Genomic DNA, 19,433 nt, shown 5'->3' on the forward strand with positions numbered 1-19,433 from the left:
TTTTATGTCCCAGCTAAAAGGAATGGTAAGAATCATGGAAAAAACGGCCAAACATCACCCTACCAAGGTATCAGAAAAAGCATATAAAGTTTACATACCTTTCAAAGCTTATTTGGACGTAAGGGTGTCAATTCAAGTTAGCACGTCGTGTTGAGTAGGGGGTATTTAACTAAATGACTCAACCGGAACTCAATTCATTTAATAATCGTGTCATGACCAACCCAACCTGTTAATAAGGTGAGTTGACACAACTTAACCTACTTGACACGCTTAGTAAATGGGTCGTGTTGAGTTGACATGAATGTGACACAACCCGTTTCAACCCGCATAATATTAAATATAAAATCTATATATAAATAAGTTTTTTACATTCCAAAAGTAGTGCATATACTTCAAGTCTTCAACCCATATTCAAAATAAAATGAATATTTATTTATTATACGAGTTTTTATTTTTATTTTTATACAAGATAGAATTTCTACTCTAGTCTAATCTAAGTGTATATGTGTGCGAAACTCCCTCCTGGAAACTTGAACTCGGCCCTTACCCCCCACATCTCACAATAATTTATACTTGTGGAGTGACCATCACACCAAGGGTATGCGGAGATATTATACGAGTTAAATGAGTTATTTTGAGTTGATACAAATAAATTGACATGTCAAATGTATTTATTATGGGTCATGCGGGTTAACTTGCTTATAATATGTTTCTTATCGTATTACTTTCAGGTTGACTTATTTATGACCCAATCCCATTAAGGTCCAACCCTAACCTACAAAAACTCGTGTTGTGTTCGCGGATTGTGTCAAACATTGACACTCCTATTTAAACATGCAACCACTAAGAATCTAATAATGCCTTAAAATGTATACTTGTTATATCTTTATGTGGGCGTTATCTCCTTATTACTATGCTTAATTTGTATAATTAAGTCATGATTTGCATTAGTCCCTATTATTTATCTTTACATAATTTATTGAATAAGATGTCATTTATTGTGTGTAATTTTCTACTTTCAGAAAATCATGTGAGAAAGATGAGTTTACAGAAATTTGTGAGAGAATGGAGGCCAAACTAGAATCAAGTGGAGCTAAAAGACTATGCTTAAATGTCTAAGGAGGTGCAGTTGGAGTGCTTGGACCGTCTACCATGATTGGAAGCTTTAAATAAGGAAAGAAATCAAAGAGTCAGAATCTGAAAAAGAAAAATTTAATTTGAGCACCGATCAGTATTTTGGGTGTATCTCTCTCCTCAAAAATCCAATTGACACAAGGCTAGATGAGTTGGAACTGTGACTTAATTATCTACAACTTTCCAGTTTTGATTTTTTCAAAATTCTCAATTTTTGAAGGCCTAAATTAACTCACAAGTTACCGCTGTAAACTTGGATGGAAATTAAAATAGTAAAAGTTTTATTTTCTTAGGACACTTTATGTTAGGGTTTTGAAGGGAGGCTGCAGAACGAATTTTGGGCAGAGAAAATCTTGTATTTTCCTTTCTCTAATGGCAGCTTAAACTCTTGCTAGGGTTAGGAGTTATGTTTCTTCTATATGATATGAATATTCAATGTGATTCTTTCTAAGATTTTATCAACAACATATTTGATTGTTCAATTAGATTTCTTTTGATGTATTAGTTCTTCCGTGCTTTCAATAAGTTCAGCCATGTTTTTCTTATTATTTAGATGAATTTCTAATAGTTTCAAATAGAAATCAGATTTTAAAGCGAATGAGTTTTTCTGAAAAACTTTTCTAACAGCATTATTAATTGAGGTTATCATATGTTCTTGAATTGTCTCAGTTCAACCGAATCATAAGTTTTTAATTGTATAAGAACAATCAATTATGAAATCGATATTTTCTTAGATCATAAAGAATTTCATATCGATATAGGGAAACACTCTGATGCCCTAGTATTTACATTATTGATTTAAATCATTTTTATTATTATTATTGTAAGTGCACAATTGCACCTGGACCCAAAGACAATCACGGGCTCAGGCCCAATGAGCCTTAAACAATAAAATTTGTAGAGTGTGGACTTGAAACCTAGGTTAGAAGTACTGGGAGTTCGATAACAGGCTTTTACAAACAAAAACAGGTAAATAACGAACAATAGTTGCAATGGATCTCCTCGGACTCGAGCCGAGGACTACTTCTTTATTATTTCTCTTTCTTCCTTAAAGATTACAATTTTTTCTCCCTCTTTTTCTTAGCTACCGCCCCCCTTTTATACTTCCTTCCCTCATACTTTTTGAACAGTGACTAGAAGTTTCCACCTCACTGTTCAGGGGTCACCTCCCCATTAATGCGGCCAGGGAGGTAGGTGCAGAGCCTTTAATGCGGAGATGGCAGCCTTTACCCTTGATATTTTCTTTAATACTAGTGCATCTAGAAGATTCAGGATGTCCCCTTTTAACCACTAGTCTTTCTAAAGTTGTGCCTTGACCTTTATAATGAAATCTTGAGTTCTCTTGGATCTGTCCGAGGTGAAACTCTCCCTCGGCTGTATCCTCGGACCCTCGGCGTATGGGCCAACTCATAGAGTTTAATCCTGGAGCAGGTCGGCCCTCCATGTTACAGCCCAAAGGCCCATATGCCCACTTGGGCCCTTTTACTCCCCACAATTATTATTAACAATCACTAAGCAAAAGTATTTTTCTTCTTCACCAAAATTATTATTTAATTATATTGTCTTTGAATTTATCCTGCTCCTTGTGGTTCGACCTTGGTACTCCGAGAATTATATTGCTACGATCTCCTACACTTGGGAGTGAGCAAGCAATTTTGGCGCCGTTGTCGGGGAGCTGCTGCGTGTTCAAAGGCAATTTGTTTTTTTGGAGCAAAGCACAACCGGTGGAAATTCTTCTATTGGTAACCTTGTTCCATTTTTTTCCCCTTATTTTGTTTTTATTTTTCTGTTTGTTTTTATTTGATTGTGTATTCATTGTTGCATGAGCATTTGGGTTAGAAACGAGAGCGGCAGATTAGAAATTTTTGAAACTTACTTTGGTAATCTTTTTGACACACCTTCACCTTCTTCATCAATCATGGGTGATGAAACACGTAATAATCGTGAGGATAATAGAAGAACTATGTATGAATTGTTGCATCCCACACAAAATTCTGTTCCTTCATGCATTATGTTTCCACCTAATGCACCACATGTAGAACTGAAACAAGGGTTATTAGCAATACTTCCTGACTTTAGGGGACAAGAAAATGAAAATCTTTATGTCCATGTTAGAGCTTTTGAAGAGGTAATTAGTAGTTTCTATGCACAAAATGTTATTGAGACTGCTAAGTTACATTTCTTTCATTTTTCGCTTAAGGATAAGGCAAGAAGTTGGCTTTACACCTTGAAACCTAGGTCTATAGGTAGTTAGGGGGAGATGGCCCAAGAGTTTTTTAAGAAACATTTTCCTCCTCACAAAGTCCAGCAAGTAAAAAGAAGGATTGTTAACAATCACCAAGCAAAAGTATTTTTCTTCTTCACCAAAATTATTATTTAATTATATTGTCTTTGAATTTACCCTGCTCCTTGTGGTTCGACTTCGGTACTCCGAGAATTATATTGCTACGATCTCCTGCACTTGGGAGTGAGCAAGCAGAATCTTTACAACATCACAAGACAATTTATCTATAAGCATGGAAATTAATATTTTTAGATAAATTATTTTGGGGAATAATGTGGTCTATCAAAAGGATTAAATAACTTCTTTTTTTATTTTATTTTATAATATTTTTGGAGATTAAGATTGTATGCTTCAAGAACTCTTTTTCTTCCCTTAATGTAATTTTTTGATTTTATAAATTGTTTGGACATTCTAATTGTTGGCTTTCTAGTTGGATCTCAAAAAAATTTCTAAGAGATCGAAACTTTATTTATTTTTTTATTATTGTTTAAGAGGACTGAATAACTTTTTTTTTTTAATCGTATAATATTTTTGGAGATTAAGATTGTATGCTTCAAGAACTCTTTTTGTTTTCCCCTTAATGTAACTTTTTTATTATATACATTGTTTGAACATTCTCATTGTTGGCTTCCTAGTTGGATCTTAAAAAAATGTTTTAGAGATCAAAACTTTATTTATTTACTATTATTGTTTAAGGTTATTAATGATGCAACATAATTAAATTAAAAATACATGAGAAATTTCAATTAGTTCAATTGGTAAAATATTTGATCGTCAAACAAGAGATTTGAGATTTTAACCTTCTTCACCAAAAATCAATTAATTTCTTGATTTGATAATAAAGAGCAATAATCTTTAACCATACACCATAAGTTGAATCTATTGCGTTTATATATGTATAAATTAACAATACATAATTTGATTAGACAAACTTACATGTGACCTTTACTTTAAAAAAAAAAAAACTTACATGTGACCCGCTTAAGAGGCATTAAATGGGCGCCTCATTAACAGGCTTGGAGAAAAAAATTTGAATCAAAACTTTTTATTACGTTAATGATGAAATTCTTTACTTTTAAACATAAAGGGACTAAGAGAGTGGGGAATTAAAATTATCCCACTCTTACAAGGAACCATTTGTAATAATTTATTATTGTTTTATGGTTCCTAGCATTTATGGGATATTTTATCATCTTATATTTTAGGTGAGAAAAAATGCATTTTTAATTTTGTTTGCAACATTATTTTTTTAATTTTAAGAGTATTGTTAGTGGAATGTTGATATGACAAAATTTAGACCCTTAAATCATAAAAGAATGGTTAGGATTTAATAAAAATCTATTGGTAAAGCACCCTATAAAATTTAGAGGATCTAAATCCAACTGACTGAGCATTAGAGCAGTAGATATCTCTCTCTCTCTCTCTCTGGACAAATTTTGGACTCAAGGCACTTTTACCTTTTTTTTTTTTGGGTAAATGCTCTAGTCGTCTCACATTTCTTGAAATAAGTTGTAGTATTTATTGATTAATAGCATTTTTTGTGGTATTATATATATATATGGTTTGAACGTCATCACTTATTTTTCTACTAACTTATTGGCTAATGACACCTTAGTGGTTTTGATTATTATCTATAAAGATATGTATCGATCTAGATTTGGATTTAGGGTAATACCTTAATTCAACTTTCTATAAATTCCTTTTCTAAACATATTAGAGGTTGTTTTTGTGTGTGATGGCGGCAAAAATTCAACATTTTTGCAACAAGTTTCAATTGGTCTTTAATGAATACAAAGAAAAATGTTTTTTTTTTTTTGGTGTGCAAAACTAGTATTGGGTCATAACTCACAACTGCAAATGTATACAATGTAAATGGTTCGACCTTTATAAATCATGTGTCGATCTTATGAGTTGAACCATCCATTTCACCAAAATATCATTTTATTCTCTTTGATGAAATATAATTTTATGCAAATAATATGGCAAATGTAAAGCTTGCAAAAGATTTCATTAGGAATTCACTTATGGTTGTTCTTGTTGTAACTTTAACCTTAATAATAGGTGTGTTTCTTTACTACTCACCATGGAATCTGAAGTTCACTCAAATCATGCAAATCAATAAGGTATGCCTTGTCAATGTATTCTCTCACCCAAATAGTAATGGATGAGAAAGGAAGGATGAGCCCCTCCCTTAAAAAAAAAATTTATTAACTTATGCCTTTAGGGAATATGTTAGTAAACCTAAAAAAATAAGAACCTTGAAACATGAGAGTGATATTTACATATAATTAATGCATCACCCTTACATATGGGCATGAATCCTAAGACATCCTTTTATAACTGTAGTTATGACATCTTCTGTGTCCCAACTAAAGGGAATGGTAGGAATCATGGAAATAACGGCCAAACATCACCCTACCAAGGTATCAGAAAAAACATATAAAGTTTACATACCTTCCAAAGCTCATTTGGACGTAAGGGTATCAATTCGGGTTAACGTGTTGTGTCAAGTTAAGAGTATCTGACTAAATAACTCAACCAGAACTTGATCCATTTGATAATCGTGTCATGACCAACCCAACCTATTAATAAGGTGAGTTGATACAACTTAACCTACTTGACACGCTTAACAAACATGTTGTGTTGGGTTGATATAATTATGACATAACCCGTTTCAACCTGCATAATATTAAATATAAAATCTATATATAAATAAGTTCTTTACATCCCAAAAGTAGTGCATACACTTTAAGTCTTCAACCCATATTCAAAATAAAATGAATATTTATTTGTTTTATGAGTTAAACGAGTTGTGTTAAATGGGTTATTTTGGGTTGACATAAATAAATTGGCGTGTCAAACGTATTTATTGTGGGTTATGCGGTTTAACTTGCTTATGCCATATTTCTTATCGTGTTGCTTTCAGGTAGACTTATTTATGACCCAAAGCCCTTAATGTCCAGCCCTGACCCTCAAAAACTCCTGTTGTGTTCGCGGATCATATCAAACATTGACAATCCTATCTAAACATGCAACCACTAAGAATCTTTACGACATCATAAGACAATTTATCTATAAGCATGGGAAATTTTTATTTCTAGATAAATTATTTTGGGGAATAATGTGGTCTATGAGGAGGACTAAATAACTTTTTTTTTTTTATCGTATAATATTTTTCGAGATTAAGATTGTATGCTTCAAGAACTCTTTTTTTCCCCTTAATGTAATTTTTGATTTTATAAATTATTTGGACATTCTAATTGTTGGCTTCCTAGTTGGATCTCAAAAAAAATGTTTGAGAGATCGAAACTTTATTTATTTATTTATTATTGTCTAAGAGGACTAAATAACTTTTTTTGATCGTATGGTATTTTTGGAGATTAAAATTGTATGCTTCAAGAACTTTTTTTGTTTTCCCCTTAATGTAACTTTTGATTTTATAAATTGTTTGGACATTCTAATTTGTTGGCTTCCTAGTTGGATTTAAAAAAAAATGTTTGAGAGATCGAAACTTTATTTATTTATTATGATTGTTTAAGGTTATTAATGATGCAACATAATTAAATTAATAATACATGACAAATTTCAATTAGTTCAATTGATAAAATATTTTATCGTCGAGCAAGAGATTTGAGATTTTAACATCCTATACCAAAAACCAATTAATTTCTTGATTTGATAATAAAGAGTAATAATCTTTAAGCATACGCCATAGGTTGAATCTATCGTATTTATATATGTATAAATTAACAATACATGATTTGATTGGACAAACTTACATGTGACCTTTCCTTTAAAAAAAAAAAAAAAAACTTACATGTGACCCGCTTAAGAAGCATGAAATGGGCGTTGTGGGGACACAATTTTCAGACCAAGCCCAAAATGTAAGGGATCTTGACCCAGTGAACCCAGTACAATAAATTTGTAGAGAGTGGGTCAAAGAGCTAGGCTTTAGTGCTAGGATAACAGTTAATATGGTTTTGGATGATGAGCCAACAAGAATTGAATCCGGTTTGTGGGAGAAAGTTGGTTCTCGGCACAGTCCGAGGAGCTCTGTTCTAGCGTATATTGGATGACCATGGTTACAGGAGTTGTTGAGATTGCTATAGTGCTTTCTCTTCTCCTTTTTTCATCTATCATTCTCTGGGATCTCTACCCTTATTTATATTACCTCTCCCCCTTCATCCTTACCCTACACGTGGACTACATGTGGACAGTTGATGGTTGTCCCATCAGCCCCCTCTAAAAGTCTTCTGGGGTGGCTGTAAGGCTGCCATAATACTGTTCAGAGGTCACTTCCTCATTAATGCAGTGGTAGCAGTTTTTCCTTAGATATTTTTGAGTCCTTATCCCTCTTGTACGTTCATGATACTCGTTGCTATCATTAGAACTTCTTGGAATGTCATCCTTGATCATTAGGATTTATACTAGATTTGCGTTTAGCTTTATCCGAGGAGATAGTACTCCTCGGACTCGGACCCGGATCACCCATGCTTCTCGGCCAAAACCACATGCTCTCGGCCAAATCCCAAAATCCATGACCCCACAAGCGTCTCATTAACAGGCTTGGACAAAAAAGTTTGAATCAAAACTTTATATAATGTTAATGATGAAATGCTTTACTTTTAAACATAAAATTCTTTTCTCCAAAAAAAAAAAAAAAAAATCTTTACTTTTAAACATAAAGGGACTAAGAGATTGGGGAATTAAAATTATCCCAATCTTACAAGGAACCATTTGTAATAATTTATTATTGTTTCATGGTTACTAGCATTTATGGGATATTTTAGGTAAGAAAATATGCATTTTTAAAGTTCAAAATAATATTGAATTATGTTAGTTTAAACTAATCAAAAAAAAGTTATGGCCTTTTTAAAAAAAAAATCAATATAAAAAAAATCGAACTTCAATTTCTATAAAAGTTTTAATTAAATTAGGTGAATTATTGTAATTCAAAATTTATTCATTAACACTTATATTAATCTATATATATATATAAATATATATATATATATATATATATATATATATATATATATATATATATATATATATATATATATAAACGAAACCTTTGAAACTCTCACAATTTTTCACGTCAGCACAATATTTAAATAAAATTATCATTTTATTTAAATAAAATTATTTTTGTTTAATCCAAACTTAACAAGGAGTGAAACTCTATCTCTTAGAAAAATAAATTAAAAATTGTGCTCACTTAACGTTCATTCCCAAAAAAGTTACAATATTTTCCTGATAGTACTTAAAGAGTTAAAATATTTGCTAGATTGAACTTAATTTATTATATAGGTTTAATTGCTACAATTTGTATATTATTAATGTTAACTCATGTTTCTGAGTATACTATGCATTTATGATATAATGATTGTTGTAAATAAACTGAAATTAAATAATATTTCATATATTTAATAATTTTTCGTGCATCACACACGTAGTGACTAGTTAAATTCTAAATACATTGCACTTGTTTAATAACTATTCCTATGCGCTCTTGTGCCTTGATAGTGGATCCCAGTAATGAATGGCCCATGACATGCCACGTATGCTTTCAAGTCCACCTGCTCTAGCCGACTGCAGATACACCCTCCCACAGAGAATCCCTATATCTCTTCCCTTAAACACAAAGGTTTTGGACTGTTGGACTCTTCCATCTAATCTAAAACTTCGAATTCTATTACACTTCGACAAACGAAACCTCGTGGACTAAGCAACCAAACCAAACCCAACAAAGTTTACATATATATATAAAAACCCACCTCAAGAAAAGCAAAAACATAAACAAAAAACTCAGAGACACAGAGACACAGATCCATTCAGATAAGAGAAGAAGAAGATGAAGATCACTGTAATGACTGCAGATGAGCAAATCATTAGTCTTGACGTGGATCCTCATGAATCTGTAACTCTTCCAAAACACCATCTTTATTCACATACGTGCATGCATACATGTGTGTGTGTGTATTTATATACATGTGTTTGTAAATAATTTGATGGGTACTAATGTTTTTTTTTCTCTTTTTTTTGGCTTTTTTGAAATCTGGGTTTGTTTCAATAGGTTGAGAATGTGAAAGCTTTGCTTGAAGTGGAGGTGAGATCTCTTTAATTTGTTTTTTCTTGTGCTGTTTTGGTTGGTGGGGTAGTTCTGGGAGGGAAGGGAATAGATTGAAGTTTTGAGCTTTGACTTTCTAGATTTCCTTTCTGCTTCGTCAATATTTTTTGCTCAATTTGAGTTTGGTACTATTGGATTGTAAACTTTGATTGTGAGATTTAAAATATTTATATGTATTTGGGGTCAGTTGGTTCTTAGTTGTCTGAGGAACAAAACAGGGTTTTGAGGTCTAGAAAATTAAATTTGAGTATGGATTTATGAATGTTAAATTTGATTTGGCTTTGTATGTGGGCAGACAAGTGTGCCTCTTCAGCAACAGCAGCTGCTGTATAATGGGAACGAGATGAAGAATTTTGAGAAATTGAGTGCATTGGGTGTGAAAGATGAAGATTTGGTGATGATGATTTCTGCTTCTGCATCAAGGTACTCATTTATTTATTCATAGTACATTATGTTGCTTTATTAGGCTGTAATGTTTGGCAAACTCTGATGACGATTTTTGTGATTTAAAATAATTTTAAAAGATTAGTTTTGTTTCAAGAATTAATTCACTAGCTAGGAAGAGTGAACTATTCAAGTTGAGGGAACAGAAAAACCACCGAGCACCTATTTTGATTGAGGAAAATAATATGAGTTGTTGTGTTTTAATGATTTAGCAGTCCAGCAACACCTCCTGGTCCTCATTCATGTTGGGTGTTTGTGATTGATGGTCTCAACATTACTAATTTGATATAGATCGATAGGTTGATGGAATAACTTCAGACACAATCTTTTGTGCTCTGAAAAATTAGTTTTGATTTCCATGATTATGAGGAATTTAAAGGATGCCAAGATTATGTAGAGTTGATACTCAGCAATCCAGTCTACAAATTACAGTATGGTGACTTAAGATGTTAGATAGAGTTTTTTTTTTTTTTTTTTTTCTCTGAAAATGTTCCACTTATTCTCTATGCACACTTTAAGTCCCATGTAAAAGCAAATCACTGTCTTATGATGAAGCACAGTAATATAACAATTTATTTGTGTCTAACTTTTGTAAAATCTCTTATAAGATAATTTTCAACTATCTCATTGTAATTTTTTAATTTTCCTTTTGTAATATTATCTCAATAATTGTCATGTACTAAACAGGAATCTAAAGCTTTATTCTGACTCCTATTATTTGAAATTATTTCAGTGCACCTACCACTAATTTGAGCTTCAATCCAGATGGGTCTGCTGCGAACCCTGGAGCTTTCCAGCAGCATATTCGAAGTGATTCTAATCTTATGGCTCAGTTGTTTCAGGTAAAATTGTGGTCTTTTTCTTCAAAGTTATTCTTTGCATTTCAAATTGGGGTTTGAAGCATGTAAATAGTGTTTTCCTGTTAAGAAGAAGTCTGGAATCAGATAAAGTCTGGAAACTTAACTACTTGAGTAATAGCTTTGTTCTAATATTATTTGCACTGCCGTACTCTCATAGTGTTCTTGAGCTAGAACCTATTTGGGAGATGATTTTGAAAATTGGATTATTATCTGAAAATGCCAATCAGTAGCAGTTGGCATAAACTTATATGTGAAAGTATAAAAAGAATTATTGTATTGTTTGTAGTCCATTCTTGAGTTCTATGATTTATTTTCTTAACTGGTGAGTTTCTAGCAATCTAAAATTTGTGTTGAATTTACAGAATGATCCTGAACTAGCTCAAGCTGTTCTAGGAAATGATCTTAATAAATTGCAAGACCTTTTACGGCAGCGTCATCGCCAAAAATCTGATTTACGACGTCAACAAGAAGAGGAACTTGTAAGTTGCTTATCTGCTGGCTCTAACCCTTTCTATTCCTTGGCCTTTATAGCTCATGTCATGATGGTTAAGTTTTTACCACGTAAAGTACTTTTCAAGTTCTAATATATTGGCCTCTAAGGTTACACGCGTGCGCACACACACATATATGTATATGTATATATGTATGTATGTGTGTATGTATGTATGTATTTACGTACTTACCATTTACTGATCAGATGTAGTTAAATTGTAATCGTTGAGTTTCTCACATAAATAATTTAATTTGACAACGGTTATTAGATGGAGAAACTGATACATACATGTTCTTGTTATTGTGTGATATAGGCCCTTCTTACTGCAGATCCTTTTGATGTTGAAGCGCAGAAAAAGATTGAAGCTGCTATTCGCCAGGTCAGTGTTATTTCTTTGTCATATGTGGCATTGATGTATCAATAGAAGGCCCTTTTTCCCTGATGCTTTGGCTCAGGGGTTCAACAGGTAGGCTGGGTCAGGGTAGGTCACAGGTCTGGGTGTTGTTTAGCATTGGATAGAGGGGAAAAGAAGTGAAAGAAAGAACCTTTCTTTGTACTCCTGATTTTCTGCATATTTTTCATTCCATTGAAATCTTAAGTTCATTGTAATTATAGAATCTATAGTAATTTAATTTTTCATTGTGCAAAGATTCTAACCTTATAATGATGTTTGCAAGTGGCTTTGCTATCTTGAAACATCTGTTACTTCTCTTCAAAACTAATTTTTCATTCCTACAAATTCCTTGGACTGGACAATACTTACTGGTGTGCATTAATAAGTAATAACTGAGAGACTTTTATGCCTTAGGATTCTTTTGTCATTTTAAGTTTCTTCATTGGATTTTTGTGTATGTACGCATTATTTTTTCTGTGACCAATAGTAGGCATGGCCCAACATGCTAGAAACTGTGATTATAAATATTTGCCTTGCAGGATGAATTCATTAAATTCTCAGAATAGGAGTGTGCGTTTTGATTTATTTTATTTTATTTTTGATGAGGAATGTGATTGCTGATGATAGAAAATGATATTGGACTGTCAAAAAGAGATTCTTTTACAATGTTTACTATAATGATTAATAATATTTGTATAACTTATTCATTAATGTTTACGCCAACTAATTTATTACTTGCAAGTCTGAAATTTCTTTCATCCTTTGATAGTTGTGGCATATATCTTTTTTATTTTTTTTAATATAATCTTAGTACTATTGATATAATCATAAAATTGATATTTTTTGATTATCTTTTTTTCCACGCCAAGAAGGAAGATATATTATATGGGTACTTCGTGTTGACAATACTTCTAAATTATTTGTAGAAAGGAATTGATGAAAATTGGGCCGCTGCCTTGGAACATAACCCTGAAGCTTTTGCAAGGGTGGTATGTATTATCTTCAACCTCTGCTATCACTATTACATACACACACACACACACACACACACACACACACACACACACACATATATATATATATGTTTTTGCATTGATTTTAAAGTTTCTTATGCAACTCTTCAGGTTATGTTGTACGTGGACATGGAGGTTAATGGTTTCCCATTAAAGGTAACAACTAGATGGTGAAAAATATCTTAGAAACAACTTATTCAGTTCAGCATAATATGAAATCGCTGAAGGACTATAGGGTTTCTTGTGTCACTTTTGTGATCCTATATAAAACATCTTACACTCCGGGACTGCCCTGGTTTAAAAGCACATTTCAATGAGATTTGTGCAGGCATATGATATGCAACTAGATTAATATCCGTGTCGTTTTGAATTATGCATCCCTCTTTATGTTTTATTGTTAGTTCCAGCCCCTGCTGATTGAGAACTAAGCAAATACAGTCTGCCAACTAATTTTCACAATGCTTCAGGCATTTGTTGACAGTGGAGCCCAATCAACAATAATATCAAAAAGTTGTGCTGAGCGTTGTGGGTATGTACTGTTTTATATCTGATTGCCTGTTGTTTAATTCAGTCAGTGGTAATATCATTTTTCATTTTACTTGCTATTTGACATGGTTTAATAACTTAGAATATCAAAACCGGTAGATATGGGCATTATGCTATTTATAAGTATTGGGTAGCAATTACATATGTGCACTCATACATAATCACCTCTATAGTCTCATAAAACATATGCGGCTTTGAGAAAGTTGATTGTGGATTGCACCAGGGAGAGGGGAGGTGGTTATAAAACCACCTCGTACACTTGCTAGTGATTATTTTTATCCTTTACCAGTTTACCTACTCTTCAAAAAAATTCTCTTGTTATTAGCATGATCCCCCCCTCCCCCCTCTCACTCTGATGGAAAGGACAATGTTATTGTTTGAACAAATTCCTAGTATCCTGTAGTTATGTTTATTAGAAATATAGAACTTACATGTTTTAACATGAGAAGAGTTTGAAATGGGAAAGCCTCTTGTTGTAACTTTGGTGTCTTCCAGATTGTTGAGGCTTATGGATCAACGTTATAAGGGCATTGCTCAAGGAGTTGGTCAATCTGAGATATTGGGTCGCATACATGTAGCTTCAATCAAGGTAATATATCTTGCTATCTAGAAATAGTTTTACACTTCTTATTGTTGGTATGTGTTCATGTGTTTGGAGATGCTAGTGTTTGCTTCTCAAATGTATTGGATGCCCTTGTTTACATATCCATGTGCATGTCTGCACCTATGTGTTTTGACATATCATATACCTCCATTATATAAGTTACATTCTGCACATGGGAGATCAAACTTATCCAAGAGAAGAGACAAAAAGAAAAGACATTACAGCTCACAGTCAAAACCTCTTTGTCTTTTATTGAGAAAATATGAACATCAAAGTAACAATCTTATGTCATGTTATGGGGTTTTTTTGTCTTAGGTGGTTGATCTCTCTCCTTCTCTCTCCATAAATCTGTATTTATTTTTCTTCTTATAGATGTTTTTTCTTAAACAATGATCAAGAACATTGGACATGCATCTCCTTCTAGTCACAAGGAGGCCTCCACCTGTGTTTCTCTGTGCATCCTTGTGTGTTCATTTCTTGATGTTCATATGCTTGCGCTTATGTGTCTGCATTTGCTTATGTACATGCAAACTTTGGACTTTGCAGTCTCTTATTCTGCAGTAGAGTAAGTGTTCCATTGGGGATAAATTTGAATGCACTCTCTTGGGAATTAAACTTTGGTGACATACATATTGTTTTTATGATTAAAAAAATGTTGAGTGTAACTATTTTTGTTTAATTCTTTCTTCCTGTAGATTGGGAATATATTTTATCCTTGCTCATTCACAGTATTGGATTCTCCCAATATGGAATTCCTCTTTGGGCTGGATATGCTCCGGAAGCACCAGGTAGCATACACTGTCTAATATCTGATGTACCTTTCCATTTTCTTGGTTCTAATTGATGTTATTTAGGTTTGTTATTCTTTTCTGACTTAGTCAATGTCCACAGTGCATTATAGATTTAAAGGATAATGTTTTGAGAGTTGGTGGTGGAGAAGTTTCTGTACCATTTTTGCAAGGTTGGCCTTCTAATCTCTCCATGTGCTTGATTGCATAAAAGTTGCTTACTGTTCAATAATTGACCAATTTCTGCATTTATGCCTGAATTTCTTTATTTGCAAGTCACCAATTATCTAAATAGCTTTTATGGTCAACCTTTTTGATAAATAGAAAATTAACTGATTAAATTGTGCATTGTTTTCAGAAAAAGACATCCCATCACGCTTTCTTGATGAAGAAAGGTTGTCCAAGCAAGCATCCAGCTCAGGGACCCCAGTAAGTATACTTTTAATCAATTTGCTTGTCCAAAAGAAACTTTCCTTGATGATGTACTTTTGATTAAGGATTTACAAGATCTACTATGCAAATGTCTTTATTCTGAATGGAACTGTTGCCTGGAATTTTATTTTCTTATGACTAACTAGAGGGTTGGCCACATATGCATTGTTTTGTTTTGTTTTGTTTTTTATGTTTATATATTATATAATGATGTATATTGGCAATGAGTAGATACCATTTTGCTTTCTGTAATTTTGTTTTTATCTTTTGTTATTCTTTAGGTGACATCAGGAACAACAGATAGAAGCAACATTGTCCCAACAGGAGGGTCTCGTGGTGATATGAGCCAGGTAAATTTGTTATAAATAGTCTGTGCTGTATTGTGAAATTGTTTAAACCATTGAGAAGTTATTGATTTTTTGGGACTAAGGCTTGGTTGTTGCATTAGCGCGACTGACAAGTTGTCATGGTTTGCCATCTTATTGATAGTTGACCCTGTTGATCTGGTCTTTTTAACCAATGGGTGTTATGTTGATTAACGAACAAGATTTAGTAATCGTATTTGATTGATCTGAAGATTTCATGTGATTTCCACAGCTGCAGGGACCTGATTTTGAAGCCAAAGTGGCAAAGCTTGTTGAGCTAGGGTTTGGAAGGGAAGCAGTCATACAAGCTCTTAAATTATTCGAAGGAAATGAAGATCAGGCAGCAGGGTTTCTTTTTGGGGGTTGAAGTTAACGTTTATTTTTAGACTTCATTTTTTGTGGAATAATGTTTGGTTCAGTAATTTAATTACAAATTAACAAATTGAAATTTGTGTACTTGATACTGATAGCATTCCTTTAAAGTTATTTTGAACCCTGAAAATGGTGTTGTAACTTGCAATTCAAATGAGAGAAAGTAAACAAATTTCAAACTTGAGCTTTTAGACTTGGTGTGGTTCTCTTTAGCCTATAATTTCATTTTTTTTCCCTTGCAATATATGCCTTTTTAGATTGAGCGCAGATGGAAGTAAGGCTTTTAGAGCATTCACAGCAGTGGAGTTAAATAGTTATATTGCTATTTTAGCTCCACTCAAACCCCAAAAACCCACATGCAGCAGTGGAGGCAAAGCTAAAAAATTTTAGCTTTGTGCTACAGTGCTCATGTATCAATACATGAGCACTGTAGCTGAAAGTTATAAAAAAAAAAAAATTTTTTATTCGGGCACTGAAGCTACTCTCTCTATTTCCATTTCACTCTCTCCTCTCCTCTCCATTTTCATTTCACTCTCTCCTGTCCATTTCCATTTCACAATCACACTCTGAAGCTCACCCACGCTGACGCCGATCAGCTGAGACCCACGCCGACGCCGATCAGCTGAGACCCACGCAAGCTCACCGCCGATCAGACCCATGCCGACGCCGATCAGCTGAGACCCACACAAGCTCACCGCCGATCAGACCCACGCCGATTCAGCTCCACGCAAGCTCGCCGCCGATCAGACCCACGCCGATTCAGCTCCACGCAAGCTCGCCGCCGATCAGACCCACGCCGATTCAGTTCCACGCAAGCTCGCCGCCGATCAGACCCACGCCGACATTGTCCTCCTCACCAAAGCCCAGCTCTATGATTGATGATTTTTATTTTGTTTATAATTGGTGATTTTGTTTGGTCTGGGTTGAGGAAAAAGATTGGAGATTTCGGTTGGTTTTTTTTTTGCTGCTGTGGACTGGTGGTGGTGGTGGTGGTTGTGACTGTGGCTGATGGTAAAGGTGGTTGTGGTTGGTTGTATGAATGTTTTTTGAGTTGTGGGATATATTATTTTATTGTAGGAGATATATTATTTTATTGTGATGTTTATATTATTTTATTGTGTTGAAAGCTAAAATAGATCCACTGCTGCAGCATATGCGTAGATATGTATAGGTAAAATAGATAAAGTAACCTTTGGTGAAGCTAAAAAGCTAATTTTTTAGCTCCACTGCTGTGGATGCTCTTATTGGTGGTAATTTGTGAAAATATGACCTATGAATGATTGACCTAAATTTATCTTTATGCCTGGTACTGAATATTAGGTTGTTAATAAGTACGTGTTCTAAAAATAGCTAAGTACAAATACATAGAAATATAATATATTTCTATTTGAAATGAGGAAATTGGCTTAAAGAATAAAGATGGGATGATCCTTATTGATGAAAAGATGAGAAAGGATTGCCTGAAATGGTTCAGTTATGTTTAGAAGTGTGCAGTTAATGCACTGGTGAAAAAGAGTAGGTTGATTAAGTTGGGGAAATAAAAAAAATGTAGAAGTCCAAAAAATAATACTTGTAGAAGTAGTAAAAAAAGGATAATTGAATTAAGAAAGTAATAAAATGTATAATTCTATATAAAATAGAATGACTAAAAAGAATATATATATGGTTGATCTTGATAATTTGTTGAGAATTTATAGTTGATCTTAAAAATTTGGGATTAAAATTTTGTTGTTGTAGAATCTATTGATCAATAGAAGTAGAAAGAGCAATGATAGAGAAAGTAATGATTTTCTATAAGGTGTATTTAGCAAGAGTGGTGAAAAAATGTGTGCAAATTCTATTGAATTTTCTTAGCTAAAATGCAAAGTGTACTTTTTAAGTCTGATTGAAATTCATTTCAATTCTTTAATTTTATTTTAGTTTAATTGAGTCCTCTAAGTATTAAAGTTATTAAATTAGGACGTTTTGTCCAATTCGTTAAAAAAATTGCCGTTAAGTATGAAATTAACTACTGAAAAAAATAATTTTTGAAAAAAAAAACTTCTTACATAAAAAATATTCTATTAATTATATATTTTTTTTTTTGGAGAGAAAGTAATATTCTTTAAGGAATTTTTTTTAACAAAATTGGATAGAATGCCTGAATTAAATAAATTTAAAATTTAGAGGAGTTAATTGAACGAAAATAAAATTAAAGACTTAAATGAATTTTAGCTAAACTTAGAGGGTACCATTTACATTTTAGCCAATCTTCAATAATTTATATGTAGCAAGAGTGATGAAAAATGTGAGGATGAAAGGAGGAGAAGGATGAAAAAAAAAAAGATGAAAGGTTTTTGTATTTTTTTTCCATCATAATACCATTTTGAAGACGATTATATTAATATTAAATATTAAGAGAACAATTAAATTAGTAATAAACACATCATTTCTTATCATTCTCCTCATTCGGCCTCCTGGCCTCCCCCCAAAAAGAAGAAATAAAAATGGTGGCCTAAATTGGATTATCAAGTCTTCCATTCCCTTATTTCCGACGTTTTATTTTATTTCAAATATAAGCCAAATTTGAACTCATCAATCACTAAACTACGCGTTTAAAAGTTCATTTACCTATCGAACAAGCTTTAATGTATTTAGGAGCTACTTAAAAGTATATTTTTATACTCATAATATATTATTATGTTTAAACTTGACTTGTTTAATAGTGAGAGTTTATACTTAAGCTTTCCTTAATTGCTAAATAAACCAATATAAAACTAACTTTTTCTAATAAAGTTTTAGCTATTAAAAAATGCTAGCCATCTACCACCAGGTCCACCCCCACCCAGCTGCTTAGCCTTGAAAAAAAAAAACCATAGCCATAGGATCAGACCATGGCTCCTAGGTAATTAAGAGCCGTCGAAAGTGGTCCCAGAACTTGAAGCATTATTACAAATTTTATTATATAATTTTTTTTTTTAAAATTAAATAATAAAATATTATCCCTGTAGTTTCAATCATGGAAATTATTTTTTCCTCTTTTGTAATTAATGTTGTATAATAGGAAGATTTTGCAGTAAAATTTATAGTATTTTTAGTATTATTATATTATTCTTGATACCATACTATAAACCAAACGAGCCCGTCCCATACCGACCAGATAGTAAGCCAAAATTTACTTTATAATAGGCAAAATAGCACCGATGGTCACGACCTTACTTGAACAGGATCTGTTTTATAGGATCGTACCTCTGTATCCTTGCTCACTAAGGAGACAGGACCCCAAACCTGGTGGATGAACCATGGCCGTGCGATCAGAGCGTGAGTAACGGTCTTGATCCTTTCGTTCGAGGGATCAATCTGTAGATGATCGTTCTCAGCTTGGGCTCGCCCAGCTGGGATGGTCATTCGGCTGTCTGACAGGCTCCCAAAATCTTTTTGCTAGTGGGTGCAACATTTTTTTGAACATAAGTCGTTTGATAAAACTCCCAAGTGACGTTCTGTTCTTATTTCCATGTTCACAAGTTGTTTGTGTATTATCATTGTTGAATTTTTGTTGCAATTATATTGTGTTATAGACATTCCCTCCTCACTC

At 33.0% G+C, this 19,433-nt stretch overlaps 1 protein-coding gene and 1 non-coding gene across 3 annotated transcripts; both read left to right on the forward strand.

Moving 5' to 3' along the window:
* The first annotated feature begins 9,088 nt into the window (after positions 1 to 9,088).
* LOC142640774 (protein DNA-DAMAGE INDUCIBLE 1-like) lies at positions 9,089 to 16,050 on the forward strand. Of its 2 annotated transcripts, none has more exons than XM_075815030.1 (15): positions 9,089 to 9,338; positions 9,495 to 9,527; positions 9,844 to 9,971; positions 10,726 to 10,834; positions 11,215 to 11,331; positions 11,659 to 11,724; positions 12,666 to 12,728; positions 12,864 to 12,908; positions 13,220 to 13,281; positions 13,794 to 13,887; positions 14,598 to 14,690; positions 14,794 to 14,863; positions 15,049 to 15,119; positions 15,404 to 15,472; positions 15,720 to 16,050. In XM_075815030.1, the coding sequence occupies exons 1-15, from the start codon at positions 9,273 to 9,275 to the stop codon at positions 15,852 to 15,854; spliced, it is 1,221 nt and encodes a 406-aa protein (XP_075671145.1). In that variant the 5' UTR covers positions 9,089 to 9,272; the 3' UTR covers positions 15,855 to 16,050. The 2 variants fall into 2 exon arrangements, with proteins under 2 accessions (XP_075671145.1, XP_075671144.1); XM_075815029.1 differs by having other exon boundaries at positions 9,180 to 9,338; positions 15,726 to 16,050.
* A 2,997-nt stretch (positions 16,051 to 19,047) lies between these two features.
* On the forward strand, positions 19,048 to 19,264 carry LOC142641843 (small nucleolar RNA U3). The gene has a single exon (XR_012845519.1). It is a non-coding gene; the product is annotated as a small nucleolar RNA U3 (small nucleolar RNA).
* Positions 19,265 to 19,433: the final 169 nt, after the last annotated feature.

Source organism: Castanea sativa, chromosome 6 (genome assembly GCF_040712315.1).
Source record: "Castanea sativa cultivar Marrone di Chiusa Pesio chromosome 6, ASM4071231v1".
NCBI lineage: Eukaryota > Viridiplantae > Streptophyta > Magnoliopsida > Fagales > Fagaceae > Castanea > Castanea sativa.

Excerpts from the sequence above, each read along its gene's own strand:
- LOC142640774 (XM_075815030.1), top strand. The coding sequence starts at position 9,273 with ATGAAGATCACTGTAATGACTGCAGATGAGCAAATCATTAGTCTTGAC. Across the intron at positions 10,835-11,214 it reads TTATGGCTCAGTTGTTTCAG|AATGATCCTGAACTAGCTCA; the intron begins GTAAAATTGTGG and ends TTGAATTTACAG. Across the intron at positions 14,864-15,048 it reads TTCTGTACCATTTTTGCAAG|AAAAAGACATCCCATCACGC; the intron begins GTTGGCCTTCTA and ends CATTGTTTTCAG.